The 22,750-nt window shown below is 42.0% G+C and overlaps 1 protein-coding gene across 3 annotated transcripts in view; it reads right to left on the bottom strand.

Moving 5' to 3' along the window:
* Nucleotides 1–2,866: 2,866 nt before the first annotated feature.
* LOC147125259 (nuclear protein AMMECR1-like) overlaps nucleotides 2,867–22,750 on the bottom strand; it is a 186,647-nt gene continuing 166,763 nt past the window's right edge. For 2 of the 3 annotated variants that reach the window (XM_086000123.1, XM_086000104.1), the window contains one exon: nucleotides 2,867–7,625. In XM_086000123.1, the coding sequence (XP_085856249.1) occupies nucleotides 7,511–7,625 (115 nt within the window). In that variant the 3' untranslated portion in view covers nucleotides 2,867–7,510. The remainder of the gene's footprint in view (nucleotides 7,626–22,750) is intronic. The other variant, XM_086000133.1, reaches the window with a different exon arrangement.

Raw genomic sequence — 22,750 nt, 5'->3', positions numbered from 1 at the left:
GGGACTCCTGCACTACCTGCCTGGTCCTCCTCGTCTGACGGTCACCCATTCCCTCACTCTTCCACTACGGGGTGACCACCTCCTGAAATGTGCTATTCCCGTAGCTCTCAGGCTCATGGATGCACCGCAGTGACACTAGCTACTGCTCAAGCTCCGAAACCCAGAGCTCGAGCTCCTCCAGCCGACGATACTTCCTGCATATGTGGTTGTCCAGGACACAGGAAGCTTTCTGGATTTTCCACATGGCAGTTTGTGCATTCGTGGGACTGAGGTGCCCTCCTATGCCTCTAGATATGTGGTCGGAAGCTCAGCTCAGGGTCAAATAAGATGCAAGGTTGCAAATAGTCTAGTTCAGTCTCAGACAGTGGGCAGGGAGAGGGATGGAGTCGGTAGCTATGGAATGGAGTCTGTGGCTTCATTCTTCGCAATATTTAATTGGAGGAAATTTTTGCTCATCCAAATACTGGACGCCAGACAAGCAGCGTTGCAAATCAATGAGCGATGGTGGTGAGGGTGTTGTCACTGTACATGTGGAACCTGACGTGTTTACGGATGATGTCGCCGAGGGGCCAGCATATAGATGAGAAATAGGAGGGGTCAAGGATAGATCCTTGGGGGAATCCAGAGGTTAACAGTGCAGGAGCAGGAAGAGAAGCCATTGCAGGTGTCTCTGGCTGTGACTCGGTAAGAATAGAACCAGGTGAGGGTAGTCCCACGTAGCTGGGCAATGGAGGAGAGGCATTGGAGGAGGATGGTGTGCACAGGTGGAAACCTGTTTGGGAGGTTCAAACTGGAACTGCAGGAAAGATAGACATGGATTTGAATGCAACAACATATTCAAGGACTTGAGAGGAAAGGAAGGTTGGAGATGAGCCAGTAGTTTGGGGTCAAGACAGAAGGGTCAAGGGTGAATTTTTTTGCAGAGGCGGGTGATGACAGATTTGATGGGAAGGTGGACAATACCGGAGGAGAGGGAACCGTTAATATCAACCAACATGGGGGCCAGGAAGAGAATTTAGGTGGTCAGCAATTTGGTGGGAATCAGGTCGAGGGAGCAGGAAGTGGGTTTCATAGACAAGATAAGCTTAGAGAGCACAAGGGGAGCTAGGAGAGAAACTAGAGAAGGATGTGGGTTCAGGGCTAGGGCAGGTGAGCTGGGGGGAGGGAAGTGGCAGAGGCAGCTGAACAGATAGTCTCAATCTTAAGTGGCAAAATCATCCATGAGCTCCATGCACTTGTTGGAGGGGAATAGGGGAGAGGGATTTGTAAAGAGAAGCCAAGGGTTATCTTTGCATCCCAGGATCATCCTGGAATAGTGAGCAGTTTTGGCAGAAGAGGGGACCGGATGGTGCTTTGTGATCCAGTCAGATCTGGTGATGAATGGCTAAACCAATTGCCCGCCGTAAATGGATCATTCTGCGTCCTTTGGACTTAATGGAACAGAGAGGGGGGGAGAACAACTACGGTGAGAGAGTAATCATTTTAAAGGATAAGGGCAAAGGTGGAGTTGAGGGTATGATTGAGCAGATCAGTAGCTGCAGAAATGTTGTGTCAAATACAGGGGCAATGACTCGTCAGTTGGGAATTTGAAAGTGTCATTGTCAGGGGTGGGTCTACCACTCGTCATTGTATGAGTCAACATTCCAAGCAATCACTGACAAAGTCGATGTACTACTCATAACTGAACAAAAGCCTAGCAGCTCCACTACGATAGGCAGTTATGAGAAATTCACTGGTGAAAGAGACTGCAGAGTTCCACACTGAATGGTGGCAGGTGTGTTAAATCTTACCTGTAGTGTAAAGCGTTTTCTACTAAAATTAGTGCCAGTGACTAACACGCCTGTGGCTACTCAGATTGAGCTTTCAGATCCAAGCGTCGGAGGAAGGGCACACCTATACTTAAGAAGGGTTTCTAATCATCGATGGTTAATTTTATAGGTAAGGTTATTGTAATTTAACATTCTGGTATAACTTCAATATTTACATTTACTTTTTGGACTGCGAGGAAGCATCATCAAAAGGGCAATGAAAATTTGATAGGTCAGTTTTGATGGAGGAGTAAGTAGTACATGAGTACTATGTTGCTTCTAAAAGTAATTCATTTACATGAGAACTTACAAAATATATTAAGATGCACAAAAATACCACATTTTATTAAAAAGGTGCAGTGGCGCTGGGAAATTAAAGTAAAAAATACAATGTTTGTATTCTCAAACTTATGGCTTGTCTGCCGCTTTGTTAAAAGCATAATGCAGCAGTATATTTGACTTGGATCTAAATAATTGAAGCAGCAGCCACGCCAAATCACACTTCCAAAACCTCTACCTCAAATAGATGGCAGAACTAATAAAAAGCCTATGCTCAACCAAGACTCATCATTGCAGCTGACTTTATTTGTTGAGAGTGTGGTTTCATTTACTTTTTGAAAGGTCAACACCAGAAGGTCCCAGCTGTGATCCCTGGTTAGATTTGTTACCTGATCTTAGTCTGAACAATACCAGTTTTGGTATGCCCAGGCTAGTTGGGGGGGGGGGGGGGGGGAATCAGAGATTTACTTCTCTTGATCAATATCCAATGATCCCTAATTGAAAAGTGCACGCTGATACAAGACAATGGCAGGGCAGAGCAGGCCTCAGCTGTAATGCATCCCACAAACAGAAGCCCACAATCTCAACACTCAAAAATGAGAGAGAACTGATCAATTGAACTATATCCCACCAGAAATCAATACAGTGGTACTGAAGGTGTGAATATATTTTTGGAGGCAGTGTGGGTTTCTGGAAAAGGTTTTGAATGAATACATGTAAATTTACTAGCTTGTGTAACTGTTCAAATAAAAGGAGTCATTTGTTTCAACACTTACATGTGCTTTTATTGGCATTTTATTGATAAAAAACATTGTGGGGAAAATGCCCCACATATTTCACTAAATATCCTTATAGATTTCCCCCCCTCCAATAATCTAAGAGTTTAGAAAAATTCATTGTAGATTTCTGCAGATTCTGGAATTCACGTTGTTCTGATTGTAGGTCGACTCCCTTTGCTGGAAGTCCATTTAGAACCACTGGTACTGTTCATACTTTGTGAAGTGGTATCTCTCCCAACTCGAGTGGAAATACTTTCAGTGCCTGCTACCTCCACCGTCACCTATTGTACAACATTTAAAAATAAAGTCCATTCCATCAAACAAATTGCATTTCTAACCCACTAAATCCACAATATTTAGCCATTGTGAGATTTTTCTTGAATCTGTTCATAACTAGTATAATATACATAGGCACATGAAACACTCATTTCATCCTGTGTACCAACATAGAGACCAATTAAGTATTAATCTTAATATTTTATTGGGTAAATGCTTTAAAATGTAACAATAGTGTTAAACTACTACATCGTTCCACAATCCATGTCTCACAGACCCACTGATCATTTATTATAAAGTCCCCCCCCTACACATTTTTGACTTACGACCATACTATAAATGCCCATTTCAACAATCATCACACTAATAGTAATTGTAAAATTTTAAATGTGGAAGGAGGATCTAGTCATAATGGAAGGGGGTTCTTCACATATACTGTGGTGCCATTATTCAACAGTTACTAACAAGGAAAACATTTTTTTGGGCACAGGCTACACCAGGTAGCCATCAACCCAGCATCACTGTAGCATCAGTAGGTAAATCAGTCTGCTGGTGACAGTGTTAACTCATTTCATCTTTAAACATATAAAAAAAAACACTAAAATAACTTAGAAACTAGATCCAAAAAATTCTGAAAAGAATCGACTTCAATGTACAAAAACCGTCATACATGTGTTGTTACAAAAGTTTGAAACACAACTCTCTCGCTCTCTCAGTGCGATTGACAACCAGTGCAGTTACTGGGTCTAGAGTAAAATTAAGAAACAAGAGTTCAAACAACAATGGTAAAAATAATTAAACACATCTTTGTATAAAGATTTCCTGCTGGTCTCTAAGATACAGATTAAAGAAACCCTTAGGTCTGAGAGGCACACTAGGGGGCTTCTTCGATACAGCCACTGCATGGCAAAGTTACCAGTCATAATGTTCAACAGTGCTCAATGAGAATCTTCAAATTAAACTTAATTGAATCAATGCTACTAGCAAAACCAGTTAGAAATTGTACAAAAATAAAAAACAAATTGTTAAAACCTCCTGCAGTAGCCTTGAAGGACTGGAAAGCAGGCTTAATTCACAGCAGCATTAGATCATGGCTGGAGGCATCTTTGGTTCGGTCTGAACGACAATGTGATGTAACCTCTACTGCACAACAGTATATAAAAATTGAACATGTTCAAGAGGTGGCAGGTAATGTAACAGCCCCATAAAAAATATTAAATATCTAATGCTTCAGTTTAACTATTTTTCTCAAAGGAAAAAAATGACCAGCATGGACACACTGTCATGCTCCTATAGCTACACACGACGAGATATGTCCCGTTCCACCACGCCATGCAGGGAAGTATTGCTGACCTCGTCCTTGCAAGGCTGCAGGATTTTATTTATTTGTTTTCATCATTATTACACTGGTAGTAAAGTTTTGTATAATATCTGCATATATCAAGATTATTCCGATGTGATCTCGGAGTCAGCATGACCAGTCACGTGACCCATTCAGAGTCGTATAGCACCATTTTTCTCCCCCCACTAGCGGTGAGCTCAGGGAAAGGATGAGCATGCCGAGATGATGGACATGATGTTCAGAGAAATTCAGTAAACTAAGTTCCACTTGGCAGCCAACAAGATTGTTCAGTTTGTGCTATTTGTGTCAAAATTAAGGCAACACAAGTGAAATATAAATCATTTCTTTTGGACAATTACTGTGGATGCACAACTCAATGTGAATAATGGAAGGAGTCATCTTAAGCGGCAACTTCACACACTGAACTGGCCTTCACAGGAAGGAGACAAAAACCGTTTTCACTGTCTGAAAGTCTTACCAAGTCTAAAGACTGTACCCTTATCTCTATTTCATCTACTCATTGAGGATATTCCAAAAGCACAATTGATGGTTTTCTCCAACATTGGTATCAAATGTAAAATCAGACTGTTTGAACATAGCCAATAAAGCAATCCATCACTTGAAATTGCTGTCGAGACAGATTTTTTACTATAGGGTTTCTAAACTTAGTCAATCCTCAATAATTAGCCAAACTTTAAAAAAGTGTCTTCAACATTAATTATATATTTGAGCCTCAAGATCAGCTATGGCATGAGTTTTGTTTGAGTATAATTACAAGAATCTTAAAACAATTAGGTAGCCAAATCCATAGCTCAAATTTAAAAAGATTCAGTAAGTCGATGAAATAATAGATTTGAGGAAATCCTAGAGGTATTGTCGCCAATTTAAAACAAACAATTGTGCTTTCATGACTAGAGAATCTAAAACTGCTTAATCTGATCTTTCAAACCAATACAAAGAAACACTTGTCCTTCAATATCAATTGTACAATAATCCCATGTACACCTGATCTAAGCTCTTTCTTAATTTAGTCAGTCACCTGCACTCTTCTGTTTCCTGATACAATATAAATTCATTAAAAAAAAAACAGATGAAAGTAGAGCTCAGCAAGTAACACCATGTTGTTAAACTTCATATTTCTAACCTATTTTACTGCACTGGAATCAGTATGTGCTAGATTTGTGGTAACGGACAACAGACATCCAAAATAACCCACATCAGATCATCTCCTGTTTTCTAAACAGTTCCTGTTAATCGGAAAATTTGCAAGGTCATAATAAACTTTGCTAATTTAAATTTCCAACACTGACCATAAGTGTCTGAGCAAAATAAATTTTACACAAATGTGTTGGCAGCCTCAGGTTGCACAAAATACTGTGCGTTAATGTTTCCTGAGTTATAGCACCGTGCTTGCCCAGTCACCGTGTCTTAACTCCTCCTTTTCTAGTATAATTAACAATCATATTGGAGTTCTAAACATAGAAAACAGAAAATTGTTACAGTCAATCATCTATAAACTAAATAGTTTAACAAACTATATTTGTTTTACCACTCAAAGGTTACATGTATATAAACAGGTGCTAGAACCAAAGAATCACAGCAGCCTGGCTAGATTTTCCTAGAAGCAAAACCACATCTGTACTGCTTTCTATACTAAATCAGTCAGAAATTGAGCTGGAACTATTTAATTATTTCTTTAAAAAAAGTTTACCATTCTGCTGTACTGCCAATGCCAAATTAAAACTCAACAAATGGCTGGTATACAACACTGCAAGGATGTTTTGTGATGACTCAAAGATATATGTATTGGGTATACCCGTCTGTGAAAAGAAATTCAGAACCTGGTCATTATCTTCAGTAATTCAAAACTCAGCGCCCTACTCCAAAGGGAGTACCGAGCACAGAATATGTGGTCTCTGAGGCAGTTTAAAAAATAAACATGTATACCAACAAGTCTTTCCCCTTATCCCTGGGATAAAACAGCAAATGGGTAGAGACTGGATGTACACAAATGCCATCACAATGCTGTGTGCTCTTGATCTGCATTATCATATTCTTTTAAACCATAAATCAAATTACACTAAATTTATTTCCACTTCATGTAAGTTTTTGCAAAAAAGAGACTTCATAGACAATTCTGTCCCCAGTCCCATAATGTATTAAGAAAAAACTTTTTCCCCACAAAGGAAAAAATAAAACTGCATACACATATATACATAATAATATACACTACTTAAAGGGTATGAGGCATCTTTTTGATTACTTTCCATCTGACAAGTATACCCAATAACTATTCTAATGTGGAAAGTTTTGAGAACCATCTCAGTCATGGGAATCCTCCATGTACATATTTGAGTACCACTCTTAACATAGGCATATGATACTTGAATAATTCAATATAGCCCTTTTTATAAACTATATCTTTCTGTTGTTCTTTGAAGGTTGCATTTTAAAAACAAAAAACTTAGTTTTTTAAAAATTCCATTTATACCAAAATGTTCCATACAATAAAGGGATTTTATACAAATCAAAAGCAGCAATGCTGCTGCGATTTGTAACTCATTTATAGCATCTGAAACTACTTTGTAGTGTACTGACTTAAGAAAGTTTATCTGATCATTGAAGAAATGCAGGTTCAATATCTGCCCAAGAACACAAAGACACTATTTGAAAGACCCTGTTCTTGCAACTTCGAGTTCAGACTAGACTAGCCCACCTCATCTCAACTCTCCTTCCATTCATCCACAGATTTAAGAAATTTTGGGAATGCAAAAGCAAAATGTGACAATTTCATTGGAAATTATTTTTAAAAAGGGCATGCTGAAAGAAAATATATGGATTCATAATTATGAGGCGTTACCACCCGTTGCCAAATTGACATCAACTAAACAGCTGCATGTCATTATGGCAACGGAAACTATCATCATAAAATGGTACAGTAATAGAGATAGCTAGACCAGGAAGGGGAAGGGTCCCCTGGGAAGAGGTCCGTTGAAAGATCAAGTGACTGGTCATGCAAGTCATTGTCAGGAATAATGGTTGTACGGTGGTAGAGGGTGTGCAATGCCATTCTGGTAGTGGTGATGCTGGCGGTGAGCTAGATACTCTGAGTAACTCAGTGTCATCTTTTCACTATGGTACCTGCAGAGAACAGAAAAAGCTCTTTAATTACAGATTTTAAAAAAGCTTCATAAAAGCACTTCAATTGGCAATATGTTAAGCACCCCTATTATATATATTTATGTAGCAAGACTGTGCTCAGTTACCCCCATTCCACATCAATGGAGTCGAACTATTGAAATTGGTGATAAAATGACCTACATCTAGGGTCTGGGTTCTTTGAAAGGAGATTCCAATAAAAACAAGCTTGGTTTTGAAACAAAAGCAAGTAAGGATTAGTACTTTAGATACTTACCTCAAATTCTTTATACCAAGATAACAATTACTAGCTCTATATTCCATCTACCATTTATTCCGAGTATTGTATCCAGTTGCATACAAGCAATTTGATGCTCTTCTCTGCACCCTCAGTATTACATTGAAGTGCCAACCAAAGAATCGGGCTAGATTATGTTCTCAAAGTCCACTCGAGGACTTGGAACATAATCTAGCCCGATTCTTTGGTGCAGTACTGAGCGAGTGCTACATTATCACAGCTGCCAGCTTTTGGATGAAATGTTGAACCAAGGTCCGATCTTCCTGTTCAAATGATAGCATTCGAAAAAGACGAGGGGGACTTTTGTTGTCCCAACATTTATCCCTCAACCAACACCACCAATAACAGATTAATTGATAATTTATTATACTGTTATTCGTAGGACTTGCTGTGTGTAAATTGGCTGCCATACTTGTCTACATAACAGTGACTACACAAGAGCGATTCATTGGTTGTTTGGGGGAACCCTGAGGCCACGAAGAATGTTACAAAAGGCAAGTTCTATTTGTGGATGGCTGGAAGTGAGCAGTGAAGCTGTAATTTAACTCCAATGTTTTGATGATGTTTAAAAAGGTGAATCCCTGATCACATCCATATCTATTCTACTCAGATTACAATAATCATCCTGTGTGTAACTATTTCAACTCAGTAAAAGGAAACAATGCTAAGGATTGTTAAAAGTTGCACCAAAATTACATCGAGGACCAAGAACTAGTGTGAATTCAACACTACAAATTAATTACACAACTCCGGTGTCATTCTGCAGCTGGAAAGGAAAATGACACAGTATAGATATTACTATAGCCATTTAGTGTTTGTGTCAACACTTAAAAGGCAGAATACAAAGTACACAATGGTTAAATTACACAAAACCTCTACATTGTAGATAAGTAAAAACTGCTGCAATGCCATTTCAAATGACGGGAGGGCATGAGGTCTGTTCAAATACAAGCTACAAATGCCAAAGCAAAGCGCCCATTTCACAAAAAAGCTGAAACTGTTTAATTTTGATACTCAGATTCACTCAACAGAAGTCAGAACACAACGGGCTAGAAATTCAGTTGGTTGCGTCAGCCGTTAGCGCCTTAGGAGGAGTAGATGTCGAGCGCTAGGCGCTTAGCGCCCGGGCGCAGCGCGATCTGCGCCTCGACCCAACTTCAGCAGACATTTAGCGCTGGCGCAAAGTCTTTGCGCACGCTCAGCTGCGCGCGCAGATCATGACGTCATTTCCTCGTGCAACGCCCTTTGTGCGCCCCCAACCGGATCTTCAGTCGCGCCGGCCCATTGTGCGCCTGGCGGCCCTAGCGACTGTTGAGTCGAACGGTGCTCAGCCGATGCGGGCCGCGGGGAGCGCAAATTAAAGGGCACTCCTGCAGTAGAAAAGGCAGCCGTTTTGCAACACTCCTTCTTTGTGTGAGAGACAAAGTTAGATTTGGGAGGAGGAGGAGGAGGAGGAGGATTGGTGTGCCGGTACCAAAAACACAAATACACCAGTCTCAGCCTTTCAAAAAAACAAATCCACCCTCCCCCTTTAAGAGCTCACCGGAGCCAGAGTGTCTGCCGTCAATCAGCAGCTCGCCGCACCTGCCCTGCGCCCAACTTCCGGTGTTAGTGCCCCGGGCCGCCGGCTTAGCGCCTAATGATAGTCGTGCATCGCCTGTTTTAGCGCAGCAGCAACCTCTTAGGGCGATGCGACTGAATATCGGCGAAGGGGGCTCGACTTTGCGCCGAGCGCAAACTTTAGCGGCCGCCCGACTTTACCGCCCCGAAAGTGGCTATACTGAATTTCTAGGCCAACTTGTGTTTGCACGTCTTCCCAACTTAGCCATCTCCCTCAAACTATGAATATTTTGTGGAACCAAGACCCTCCACTGGTGTAAAACAGAGCTCAGTCGTGATAACACTGATTTTTCTATACTGTGAAGTTCTACATTGGAATGAAATGCTCGTAGGCTGGAGGGATCAGTGACTTGGGGAGGCATGCAAACAAAAACAAAAATCGATTTCTCTTTGGGTACCTCCCCATGTCACCAATCTATCCAGCCTTCAAGCATTTCACTCAGTTGTTCTACTGATTCACAGAGCTGAGAAAAAAATCAAAATGTTACCAAAATTCAGTATTAGTCATCCTGCCCAACGGAGGGACAGGAATTTGCCAACCCATTAAGCCACATCAGTCGGTAGGAATGCATTAAGGGAAATTGGTTCCCAGAGACTTGCCCAATAAAGTGGATGTACCACTTTATTCTGCTTGAGTCATTCCCATTATACTAAATTGATGTCCCAAACAGCTCGACAGCCAGCTCTTGACACCCACGGGAATGACTTCATCTAAAAAAAAAGTTTCTTTGTAATACAGGAATTAGTTGCTAGAATGGATTTTATGCAGCAAAACAACCATGCCTTCAGTTTCTCTATCTGTTGGTCATGACTCAGGCTGCATCTAGTGGCTATGTTTTATCTGAACACAGTAAGTGGCAACAAGCTATTCATTTGTGGTGGCATTACAGCTAAGCCCGCTACTTACCTCACAGACCCTTGCTTTGCACCAGGAATGACAAATTATCAGGAGTGGAATCCCATGCTAATATTTCCTTTTCCCTGCTCAAGAATGCTGAGGCCAATTATAGGGCTATGGCCAACCATAATAGGACTACAGCCAAGATCAGTCAACTCAGTACAGATTAGGAATCAAACCTCTAAACTTTGATTTGCTCACTTTATACCTTTTGGGGAATGGGAGGGAAATAGTGAAAAACAAAATCGGGTTGTGTTCCCAATAGAACCAGTGTATGCACTGCAGACTATTAGTATTACACATAACAGACTGAGTCAATCAACTGGTTTAGAAAATGACAATAAGTGACACATCATTCGTGAGCACAGAATTACCAACACAAAAACTGAAATCGTGAAATAAATTCTTGTAAGAACCAGAGTGAAACCATTAGAACTTTGCTTCCAGGTATCCATTAGTCTCTTTTGTTTGAACATGATAGAAAATTCAATTTACTTCATTGATATATTTCAGAGACTTGAGGAAGTTTTATTTGTCTACTCTGCAACCATTTATATCATGAGGTGGATTTCAGATCAATTTTATATTAACATAACATGCTGAAAGGCATAGGTATAGCCATCTACCCTAGATCCAACCACAAATTTCAATCAAAATCACTTCTCGCTACAGTATATAGAATTCCTATCCAAAACATAAAATTCTAAGTTTTAGAACTATCTGAATTCAACTTAAATATAGGAGCATATTAAAAGTATAATCATTTTGCTTTTATTACATTGATTTGCAAGCATGTGTTTTGTATAGGGTTGCAAAGGGGTGGAAAGTTTCTGGTAAATTTCCGGAAATTTTCCACGGGAAGTTTAGCTTGGGAATTTTGCCCAAAAAAGCACATGCTAGCATAATATTGTTTTTTTTATATTTCTTTCTTTTTTTTTTCCCCCACAGGTCCTCTCTTAAAATTACTAACAGAGATGGAATCTTAATTATTAAGGAATTTCTTAATCAATATATGTTTATCTTCTTACTTGGCTTGTTTTAATAATTACAAGTTTTGTGTGTGACTGTGAACAAATGTGTCCTGATTGGTTGGATGAGTGGATGAGCGATTAGCTCCCTCTATTTGTAATATTTGCTTATCGAATCGTGATTGGCCTGCAGGCATCTGTAAGACTGCTATAGTTTTTTTAAGATCCAGGTTAGGGGTCCTGAGGGAAGTCATTTTGTTTTCTGCTGATGTGATGATGCAGTAAGTAAATCAGACTTTATACCAAATAAACCAGTTACTTGTTGAACTCTGTTGTCCTTCAATTTAAAATATACAAAATAATACACTATTGGTGATGTAGCGTCGTGTGTGTACAGGTCATGCTTCCATCACATGGAGCATCAGCAAAAATGTACTCACCCTGTTGCAATCGTGCTGATCGACCGCAGTTCGACACAGAGATGAATGCCCTTTATTTCTCTGCATAGAACAATGCCACGTTTACCGTCGGATGTGTGGAAGCATTTTACCCTAGGCATTAAAGATGGAAAGACTGTGTACATGTGCAAACACTGTAGAAAGCCATATGTAAAGAATGCCACAAAGATGCAGCAGCATTTATCCAAATGCAACAACTTCACTCAAAGCTCACAGCAGTCAGCCCAGAGTTCCTCTGCTTCCATTCAAGAAGATGATGGTTCTCATTCAGCATCAGGCTCCTTATCATCAGCAACTCCTGGCCCACTTGGAAGGTTCTTTGATACAATGGATAACCATAGCCAGAAGAGTGCAGATGAATGCCTTGCTCGAGCTGTATATGCAACAGGCTCACCCCGCATGCTCACAGCCAATGTGTACTGGAAGAGATTTTTCAATGTTATTCGCCCTGCATACTGTCCTCCCACCAGACATGCTTTGTCTACTTATTTGCTGGAGGCTGAGTATAACAGAGTCCAAGGAAAGCTCAAAGAAACAATAGCGATGGCAGACTGTGTTGCAGTTATCTCAGATGGGTGGTCAAATGTACGAGGGGAGGGCATCATAAACTACATCGTCTCCACTCCTCTCCCAGTGTTCTTCAAGAGCACAGACACGAAGGACAACAGACACACAGGCACATACATTGCTGATGAGCTGAAAGCGGTCATCAACGATCTTGGATCACAAAAGGTCTTTGCAGTAGTTACTGACAATGCTGCGAATATGAAGGCTGCTTGGGCTCAAGTGGAGGAGGCCTACCCTCATATTACGTCTATTGGGTGCGCAGCTCATGGGCTTAACCTGCTCCTCAAGGACATCATGGGTTTGAGAACCATGGAAGCACTGTACAAGAGAGCCAAGCAAGTTGTTAAGTATGTCAGGGGAAAACAGGTAGTTGCAGCAACCTACAACTCCAAGCAAATGACAAAGAACAAGAACACCACACTGAAGCTGCCCAACAACACTAGATGGGGTGGTGTTGTCATAATGTACAACAGCCTTCTGGAGGGTAAGGAGTCGCTGCAAGAAATGGCAATATCCCAGTCTGGGGATATGGAAACCACCATCAAGAAAATACTGCTGGATGATGTGTTTTGGGAGAGAGTGGTTAGCAGCCTTAAACTACTCTCACCAGTAGCATCTGCAATTGCTCAGATTGAAGGAGATGACGCTGTCTTGTCAGATGTTCTCAGGCTTTTTACTGATTTAAAAGAACAAATCAGCATTGCCCTACCCACATCCCTGCTGCTCAAAGCAGAGGAGAAGGCAATTGTTCAATTCATACAGACGCGTCAAGAATTTTGTGTCAAGCCGATTCATGCTGCAGCATACATGCTGGACCCAAAGCATGTTGGGAGACCAATACTTTCTGGAGAACAGATCAACAGCGCTTACAGTGTGATTTCTACCCTCTCACACCATCTCAATCTGGATGTGGGCAAAGTTCTGGGAAGTCTGGCAAAGTTCTCTACCAAGCAAGGTCTTTGGAATGGGATGGGATATGGGAATCATGCAAGCATATCAGTGCACATACCTGGTGGAAGGGACTTTGTGCATCTGAGGCCCCGTCACCTATTGCATCGGTGATACTCCAAATCCCACCTTCATCAGCGGCCTCTGAACGAAACTGGTCACTTTTTGGGAATACGCATACAAAGGTGCGCAACAGGCTGACTAACAAGAGAGTGGAGAATCTGGTGGCTATCCGGGCGAACTACAACTTATTGAGCCAGATACAGAAGTGTCCACCACACAGCTAGACACTGACACAGAGAAGGAAATGGACACGTCAGAGCCAGAGTCAGAGAATCAGGAGGAGCAATGAGGAGTAGAAGACTCATGAGTAGAAGACTCAAAGGGACAAAATAAGGACAAATTACAGGCTAAATAAGCTGACGCTCTTTTTATTTTATTTTAGATGGGTCTTTTTTGTGGGGGTTCAATAAAGTTTTGAAAGCCTGTTTTTATTTGTATGGAACAGTACGTCTATTTTGATGACAAAGATAATATAAGGGTCAGAGACAAAAACCATCAGTGTGCAAAAAAACTCAAAATTCCCATAAATTCCCAAAAATTCCCATGGAAAGTTTCCTCTTTTAAAAATTCCCAGAATTTTGCAACCCTAGTTTTGTATACATGAATTCTGATCCAAGAATTGTATTTCTTGGCACTCATCTTTCGAGGCAGTCTGTATTGTATCAGCACATTTAATTTTTTACTACAAGTTGAAGCGTTAAAAAGTAAAGTCCAAAGACAGATTGGTGTAGAATTATAGACAAATACCAAGCAGTGCAATGCCATTTAATCAGACCAGAGTTAAAACACCTACACACAAACTTTTAGAACAGATTTCTGCACATATAGTATGAAAGGAAACACAAAAGGTTACGTATCTTGCAGAGTCTCGCCATTCTTTAAATTATAGCAGCCCTCATATAGAATCGTATCCAATCACTTTGTCATCTCAGTCATGGGGACTACACCCATTTGTTTCCCTGCATGTGCCACGTACAAAGGCTCAGGGCCTGCACAATAGCTTTCTTTTTTTTTTTAAACCTACACTAGTCTAAAAGTGATTTCCTTAAGAACTCCCCAAATGAAACAACTACCACACAACCCCTGCTACCAAAACAGATCTGTTGTAAATATTTTCCTAGGTGTTGGCTAAATTTAAATGAAATGCCTGGCAAACTTACAAGAGGCACATCACATAGCTACTTTACAGACTGATTTCTGGAAACTGAAGAGAAACCCAGAAAGTAGCTATGGAAAGACAGAATGGCCCTTAAGTGGAACTCTAAGAAGAAGAAGGGCCATTTACTGGCTAAATAGCATCAAAGATCATCATACTACTAACCAATTCGCTATGTTCTGTTTTATAGTTACCCAGGGTCTGCTCTCCACATGACAACTACTGGGACTTGCTGAAGTTTGTTGAACATAAAAACAAAGCGCTCTGCATGCACCTACAGTTATCCAACTTAAATGGAGGTGGATAAAAAGGGTACAACAATCTCCTGACCCAAATGAACAGAGTCTACCATGGAGAGAAATCCTGGTGAGTTCAATCAATATATACCCATGCCAAATTGATCTATAACCAAAGCTTGCAGCTCAATACTGTAAACTGAAACTACTGCTGCCTTCCAGCAGTTGAAATCATACGTTCAAAGAGGGTCTATCAGCTTATTTACATTAAAGTCTACATTAAGGTCCCAGGTAGGAATTAAGAGGTCCATTTGGATGCAATATCCTTACAGCTCACATAAACCAAGACCTGAAGAAATAAGAATCCATCAGATCCGAAGCTAGTGGCATGTGAAAGTCTCATGACTGCTATAAGTGCTCAAACGGAACCATACTTAATAGAGTTCAGTCAATGCAGGCATTCTAAAATATAATGGACCTCACCTGTAGTAGGGGTATAAACTTAATCCATTATCATTTCACAAACTTGCACTACTTAAAATCAGAAATTCACACTGGAAATTTTCCTGGAACCAAGTAGGTCTCAACTACTGATGAATAAAGATCTTGGTCTAGAAACCAATGCCATTCAATAATCATGCTGTTAAATGAAAAATATTCCAACTCTAGATGCAGAATTGGATCATCACTGTTCTTTTACCCTTCAGGTGGGCCTTGCTCTCACACTCATCCTGTGCCAGTGTCACCAGAACTGGCTGACAGTTATACCTAGTGCGCATGCAATTTCTGCTGCACTTATGGAATCAGGAGAAAAGGAAGAAATGCATTGACAACTACAAGTCCAGGAAAAGGAGGCGGTCTTCTCCCCCTTATCCTGAAGCAAAACGAAAGAAGCTGATGATTCTCTAGGCTGTAAAATGCTTGATCTCTGACCATCTCCAGTTGCAAAAAAGTCACTAGAGGATACTTCCATATAGAAGATAGGAACAGGAGTAGGCCATTCGGCCCCTCGAGCCTGTTCCGCCATTTAATGAGATCATGGCTGATCATCCAAATTCAGTACCCTGTCCCTGCTTTCTCCCCATATCCCTTGATCCCTTTAGCCTCAAGAAATATATCTAACTCCTTCTTGAATATATTTAATGAATTGGCCTCAACTGCCTTGTGTGGTAGAGAATTCCACAGGTTCACCACACTCTGGGTGAAGAAATGCCTCATCAGTTCTAAATGGCTTACTCCTTATACTTAGCCTGTGACCCCTGGTTCTGGACTCCCTCGCCATCGGGAACATCCTTCTGTCTAGTCCTGTTAGAATTTTGTAAGTTTCAATGAGAGCCCCTCATTCTTCTAAACTCTAGTGAATATAAGCCTAATCGACCCAATCTCTCCTCATATGTCATTCCTGCCATCCCAGGTATCAGTCTGGTGAATCTTCGCTGCACTCTCTCCATGGCAAGAACATCCTTCCTCAGATAAGGTGGCCAAAACTGCACACAATACTCAAGGTGTGGTCTCACCAAGGCCCTGTACAACTGCAAGACATCCTTGCTCCTGTACGCGAATTCTCTCGCTATGAAGGCCAACATACCATTTGCCTTCTTAACCGCGTGCTGCATCTGGATGCTTACCTTCTGGTGCACAAGGACACCCAGGTCTCGTTGCACTTCCCCTTTTCCCAATCTATTGCTGTTCAGATAATAATCTGTCTTCCTGTTTTTGCCACTGAACCTCGCATTTATCCACATTATACTGCATCTGCCATGCATCTGCCCAATCATCCAACCTGTCCAAATCATACTGGAGTTTCTCTGCATCCTCCAGCTTTGTGTCGTCTGCAAACTTGGAGATATTACATCTAGTTCCCTCGTCTAGATCATTTATATATATTCTGAATAGCTGGGGTCCTAGCACCGATCCCTGCGGTACCCCACTAGTCACTGCCTGCCACTCGGGAAAAAAAGTTTATTCGAATTCTTTGCTTCCTGTCTGCCAACCAGTTCTCTATCCAAGACAGTACCTTACCCCCAATCCCATGTGCTTTAACTTTGCATGCTAATCTCTTATGCGGGACCTTATCGAAAGCCTTCTGAAAGTCCAAATACACCACATCCACTGGTTCTCCCTTATCCATTCTACCAGTTACATCCTCAAAAAATTCCAGTAGATTAGTCAAGCATGATTTACCTTTTGTAAATCCATGTTGACTTTGTCCGATCCTGTCACTGTTTTCCAAGTGCTCTGTTATTATATCTTTTATAATGGACTCTAGCATTTTCCCACTAGTATGGATTGACAGTAAAGCAATGAAGGGAATACATCGTAGTGTTTTTGACTCCTGCCAGATGATGAGCCAAGAAAGCTGTTCCTTGGATCAGGGACCATAGTGCCAGTCATATTGCAACCCATAGTACATGGGAATGAGTTCTTCCTCCACCTCTTGTTGATATAACAGACTACCAAGGCCCAATGCAAATAACTTTTCCCTGAATAAAAGACAGAAAATACTGCACTGGCAGCACATGGCCTGAAATTTTATGCAGACTGTATGAACATCCAATTCCCTTGCACTCATTCATCTTGAAGACGAGACCCTCACCATCTGATAGCTACTTGTTCGTCACCACTGTTAATTGAGTGCGAGGTGCCTGAAGTGGAATCCCTAGAAGGATAATCCCAACTTCATTACCTAGATATTTTTCTCATCATCATGGGATATTGGGATTGGCCAGGAAAGTGGAGTTGAGGTTGAAGATCAGCTATGATCATATTGAATGGTGGAGCATGCTCGAGGGACCGTATGGCCTATTCCGGCTCCTATTTCTTATGTTATCATTCTGGCCTAGAGATTCTACCTCAACTTAAGGGAGGTGGTCTGATGTTTCTCCATGCACATAGGCACAAAGAATTTATTTAGAATACTTGCTAATCCTTAGTCACTTGATATAATGTCCCCTTTGAAGTCTTTCAGAGGCCTTACAGCCTTTTGCTATGAATATATTTCTAAATGCCTCTCACATGATGGCTTATGTTTATAGCTATCCTGATCATTAACTTTTTGGATCTCTTGACCACTTTATTAGCCTCCCTAATCTTACACGCATTCCTGTCCCCTGGTCTACATATGGTTTTCAATTTATGAAAGCACCTTTTTTGCCCTTACACCCTACTGTAATTACATGTTGCTCATCATTGGTCTTTTTTCACTACTGCACGTCTTACCAAGTGATATACAGTGGCTTTGTATTGACAATAGTGCATTCCCAAAAATGATCCACTTTGCCTCTGTGCTCCTCCCTTCTAAAAGTGTGGTCCAGGCTAAACCCCTCTGCTTGCTCCTCATTCCTTCAAAATCTGATTTACAAAAATTGAGTATTATTCTCTCCTTCTCTAGCGTAAGCACGACAGTAAACTCCACCATACTGTGATTTCTGTTTCCAAGGTGTTCTCCCTGTAACCTGCTCCAGCCTGGTTATCACACAGCATCAAGTCTAATGTCTCCCTCTTGTACTACTCACTACTCACAAACTTATTCTAAGTAGAATTCAATAATTAAGCTAAATCGTAGTAAATAAAAGGGTATTGTAAGGGTTAAGTCATGGAAGGGCAGCTCGGACCCGTGCCATGCTCCTCCTGTGCCATGTGGGAAATCAGGGACACTGTCCCTGACAACTATGTGTGCAGGAAGTGTGTCCAGCTGCAGCTCCTAGCGGACCGCATGGCGGCGCTGGAGCTGCGAATGGACTCACTCTGGAGCATACGCGATGCTGAGGATCTTGTGGATAGCACATTCAGTGAGTTGGTCACACCGCAGGTAAAGGCTAGCTCAGACAGTAAATGGGTGACCAAAAGGCAGGGTAAAGGCAGGAAGGTAGTGCAGGAGTCACCTGCGGTCATCTCCCTCCAAAACAGGTTTACCGTTTTGGGTACTGTTGGGGGAGATGACTTATCAGGGGAAGGCACCAGCAGCCAGGTTCAGGGCACCATGACTGGCTCTGCTGCACAGAAGGGCGGGAAAAAGAGGGATAGGGCTATAGTGATAGGGGATTCAATTGTAAGGGGGATAGATAGGAGTTTCTGTGGCCGAGACCGAGACTCCAAGATGGTATGTTGCCTCCCTGGTGCAAGGGTCAAGGATGTCTCGGAGCGGGTGCAGAGCATTCTGAAGGGGGAGGGGGATCAGCCAGTTGTCGTGGTACATGTAGGTACCAACGATGTAGGTAAAAAGAGGGAGGAGGTCCTACAAGCTGAATTTAGGGAGTTAGGAGCTAAATTGAAAAGTAGGACCTCAAAAGGTAGTAATCTCTGGATTGCTACCAGTGCCACGAGCTAATAAGTTTAGAGAGAGTAAGATAGATAAGCTAAATACGTGGCTTGAGCAGTGGTGCAAGGGAGAGGGATTTAAATTCCTGAGGCATTGGAACCAGTTCTTGGGGAGGAGTGACCTGTACCAAGGGGACGGTCTACACCTGAACTGTGAGGGAGCCGATGTCCTCGGGGTAATATTTTCTAGGGCGGTTCGGGAGGATTTAAACTAATTTGGCAGGGGGATGGGAACCTAGGTAGTGGAAAAGAGGGAAGTCATATGAAGTCAGAAATAGATGGTAGAAAGGTGAGAAGCAATAAGCAAAGGAGAGAAACACAAAGGGCCAAACTAATTCATAATGAGAGTGTGAAAAAAGCAAGCCTGAAGGCTTTGTATCTTAATGCTAGAAGCATTAGGAACAAGGTGGATGAATTAGTTGTGGAAATAGAGGTAAACAAGTATGATTTGATTGGGATTACAGAAACGTGGCTGCAGGGTGGGCAAGGCTGGGAACTTAACATCCAGGGATATACAATATTTAGGAAGGATCGGCAAAAAGGTAGGGGAGGTGGGGTAGCATTGCTGGTAAAGGAGGGGATTAATGCAATGGAAAGGAAGGATATTAACTCGGATGAAACGGAATCTGTATGGGTAGAAATGAGAAATAGCAAGGGGAGGAAAACGTTAGTGGGTGTGATATATAGGCCTCCAAATAGTAATATGGAGGTGAGGGAAGGCATAAAAAGGGAAATTAGAGAAGCGTGCGATAAGAGCACAGCTGTCATCATGGGTGACTTTAATTTACATATTGATTGGACTACCCAAATTAGTAAAAATTCTGAGGAGGAGGAATTCCTGGAATGTTTTCGGGACGGTTATCTGGACCAATATGTCGAGGAGCCGACTCGAGATCAGGCCATTTTAGACTGGGTATTGTGCAATGAGAAGGGACTTATCAGCAATCTTCTTGTACGAGGCCCCTTGGGTCAGAGTGATCATAATATGATCGAGCTCTCAGTCGAGATGGAGAGTGAGGAAATTGAATCAGAGACTAAGGTCCAGAACTTAAATAAAGGGAATTACGAGGGTATGAGACGGGAATTGGGTAAGATTGATTGGGTGGTGTTTCTGGGGGGATTGACAGTGGATAGACAATGGCAAGCATTCAAAGATAGAATGGAAGAATTCCAGAACATGTTTATACCGGTTTGGCATAAAAATAAACCTAAAAAGGTGACTCAACCGTGGATAACGAGGGAAATTAGGGACAGCATAAAATAAAAAAAAAGGGCATATCAACTGGCAAAAAAAAGCACCAGACCGGAAGATTGGGGGCAGTACAGGATACAGCAAAAGAGGACAAAGGGATTAATCAGGAAGGGGAAAATAGAATACGAAAGTAAACTTGCAGCAAACATAAAGACAGACTGCAAAAGCTTTTATCGGTATATCAGGAGGAAAAGACTGGTAAAATCCCAAGTCGGTCCCTTGCAGTCCGATTCGGGAGAATATATAATGGAGAATAAGGAAATGGCAGACCAATTAAACTCATACTTTGGTTCTGTATTCACAAGGGAGGACACAAATAACCTCCCAGGAATATCGGCAAACATAGGGACTAATGAGAGGGAGGAGCTGACAGAAATTAGTATCTCTAGGGATATGGTGTTGGGTAAGTTGAGGGGACTGAAGGCCGACAAATCCCCGGGGCCTGATAAACTACATCCTAGGGTACTTAAGGAGGTGGCCCTGGAGATAGCAGATGCTCTAAGGATCATCTTCCGGAACTCCATTGACTCGGGAACAGTACCCGTGGATTGGAGGGTAGCTAATGTTACCCCAATATTTAAAAAGGGGGGTAGAGAGAAAGCAGGGAATTATAGACCAGTAAGCCTTACATCGGTTGTGGGCAGAATGCTAGAGTCCATTATTAAGGATAAAATAGCGGAGCACTTGACAAATGGGGAAAGGATCGGACAGAGTCAACATGGATTTACAAAGGGTAAATCGTGTTTGACTAATCTGCTGGAATTTTTTGAGGAAGTAACTGGTAAAATAGATGGGGGAGAGCCAGTGGATGTGGTGTACCTTGACTTCCAGAAAGCCTTCGATAAGGTTCCACACAAAAGATTATCATGCAAAATTAAGGCTCATGGGATTGGGGGCAAAGTATTAACGTGGATAGAGAACTGGCTGGCGGATAGAAAACAGAGAGTTGGAATAAACGGCTCGTTTTCGGAGTGGCAGGCAGTGACCAGCGGGGTGCCGCAAGGATCTGTCCTGGGACCCCAGCTGTTCACAATATATATATAAATGATCTGGATCAGGGAATTGGATGCAATATTTCCAAATTCGCTGACGACACTAAACTAGGAGGAGGGGTGGGCTCTGATGAGGATGTCAGGAGGCTACAGTGCGATTTGGACAGGTTGGGGGAATGGGCGGATACGTGGCAGATGCACTATAATGTGGATAAATGCGAGGTTATCCACTTTGGGGGTAAAAACAGGAGGGTAGATTATTATCTAAATGGCAATAGATTGGGAGATGGGGAAGTGCAGAGGGACCTGGGTGTTCTTGTGCACCAGTCACTGAAGGAGAGCATGCAGGTGCAACAGGCGATTAAGAAGGCAAATGGTATGTTGGCCTTCATATCAAGGGGGTTCGAGTATAGGAATAGGGATACCTTACTACAGCTGTACAAGGTGCTGGTGAGACCGCATCTGGAGTATTGTGTACAGTTTTGGTCGCCCCATCTGCGGAAGGATGTTCTTGCCATGGAAAGAGTGCAACGGCGATTCACCAGGCTGATACCTGGAATGGCGGGAATGACCTACGAAGAGAGATTAAATAGTTTGGGCTTGTACTCACTGGAGTTTAGAAGATTGAGAGGGGATCTCATCGAAACATATAAAATTATGGCAGGCCTGGACAGGCTGAATTCAGAGAGAATGTTTCCAATGGCCGGGGAGCACAGAACCAGGGGCCACAGTCTAAAAATAGCGGGCAAATCATTTAAAACAGAGATGAGGAAGAATTTCTTCACTCAAAGAGTGGTGAGCCTGTGGAATTCCCTGCCACAGAGGGCTGTGAAGGCTAATTCAATAAATATTTTCAAGAGAGAATTGGATATATTTCTGAAGGCTAAGGGGATTAAGGGTTACGGAGAAAAGGCGGGGACGGGGTACTGAACTGGTAAGATCAGCTATGATCTCAGACGAAGATCAGCCATGATCTCATTGAATGGCGGAGCAGGCTCGAAGGGCCGAATGGCCTACTCCTGTTCCTATCTCTATGTATCTATGTAAAACAACAAGTATTTATATAGTAAAACGTCCCAAGGTGCTTCACAGGAGCATAATCAGACAAAATTTAACACTGAGCCACATAAGACAACATTAGAACAGGGGACCAAAAGCTTGGTCAAAGAGGTAGGGTTTAAGGAGTGTCTGGATGGAAAGAGAGGTAGCAAGGCTAAGAGGTTTAGGGAGGGAATTCCAGAGCTTGGGCCAAAACAGCTGAAGGCACGGGCGACAATGGTGGGGCAAAGAAAATCGGGGATGAACGAGAGACCAGAATTGGAAGAATGCAACTTTCTCAAAGGGTTGCAGGG

Source organism: Somniosus microcephalus, chromosome 1 (genome assembly GCF_052327205.1).
Source record: "Somniosus microcephalus isolate GS21.2 chromosome 1, FLI_Smic_1.0, whole genome shotgun sequence".
In the NCBI taxonomy this organism is placed as follows: Eukaryota; Metazoa; Chordata; class Chondrichthyes; order Squaliformes; family Somniosidae; genus Somniosus; species Somniosus microcephalus.
The sequence above is the reverse complement of the archived record's forward strand: the minus strand, read 5'-3'. Positions and strand labels throughout refer to the sequence as shown.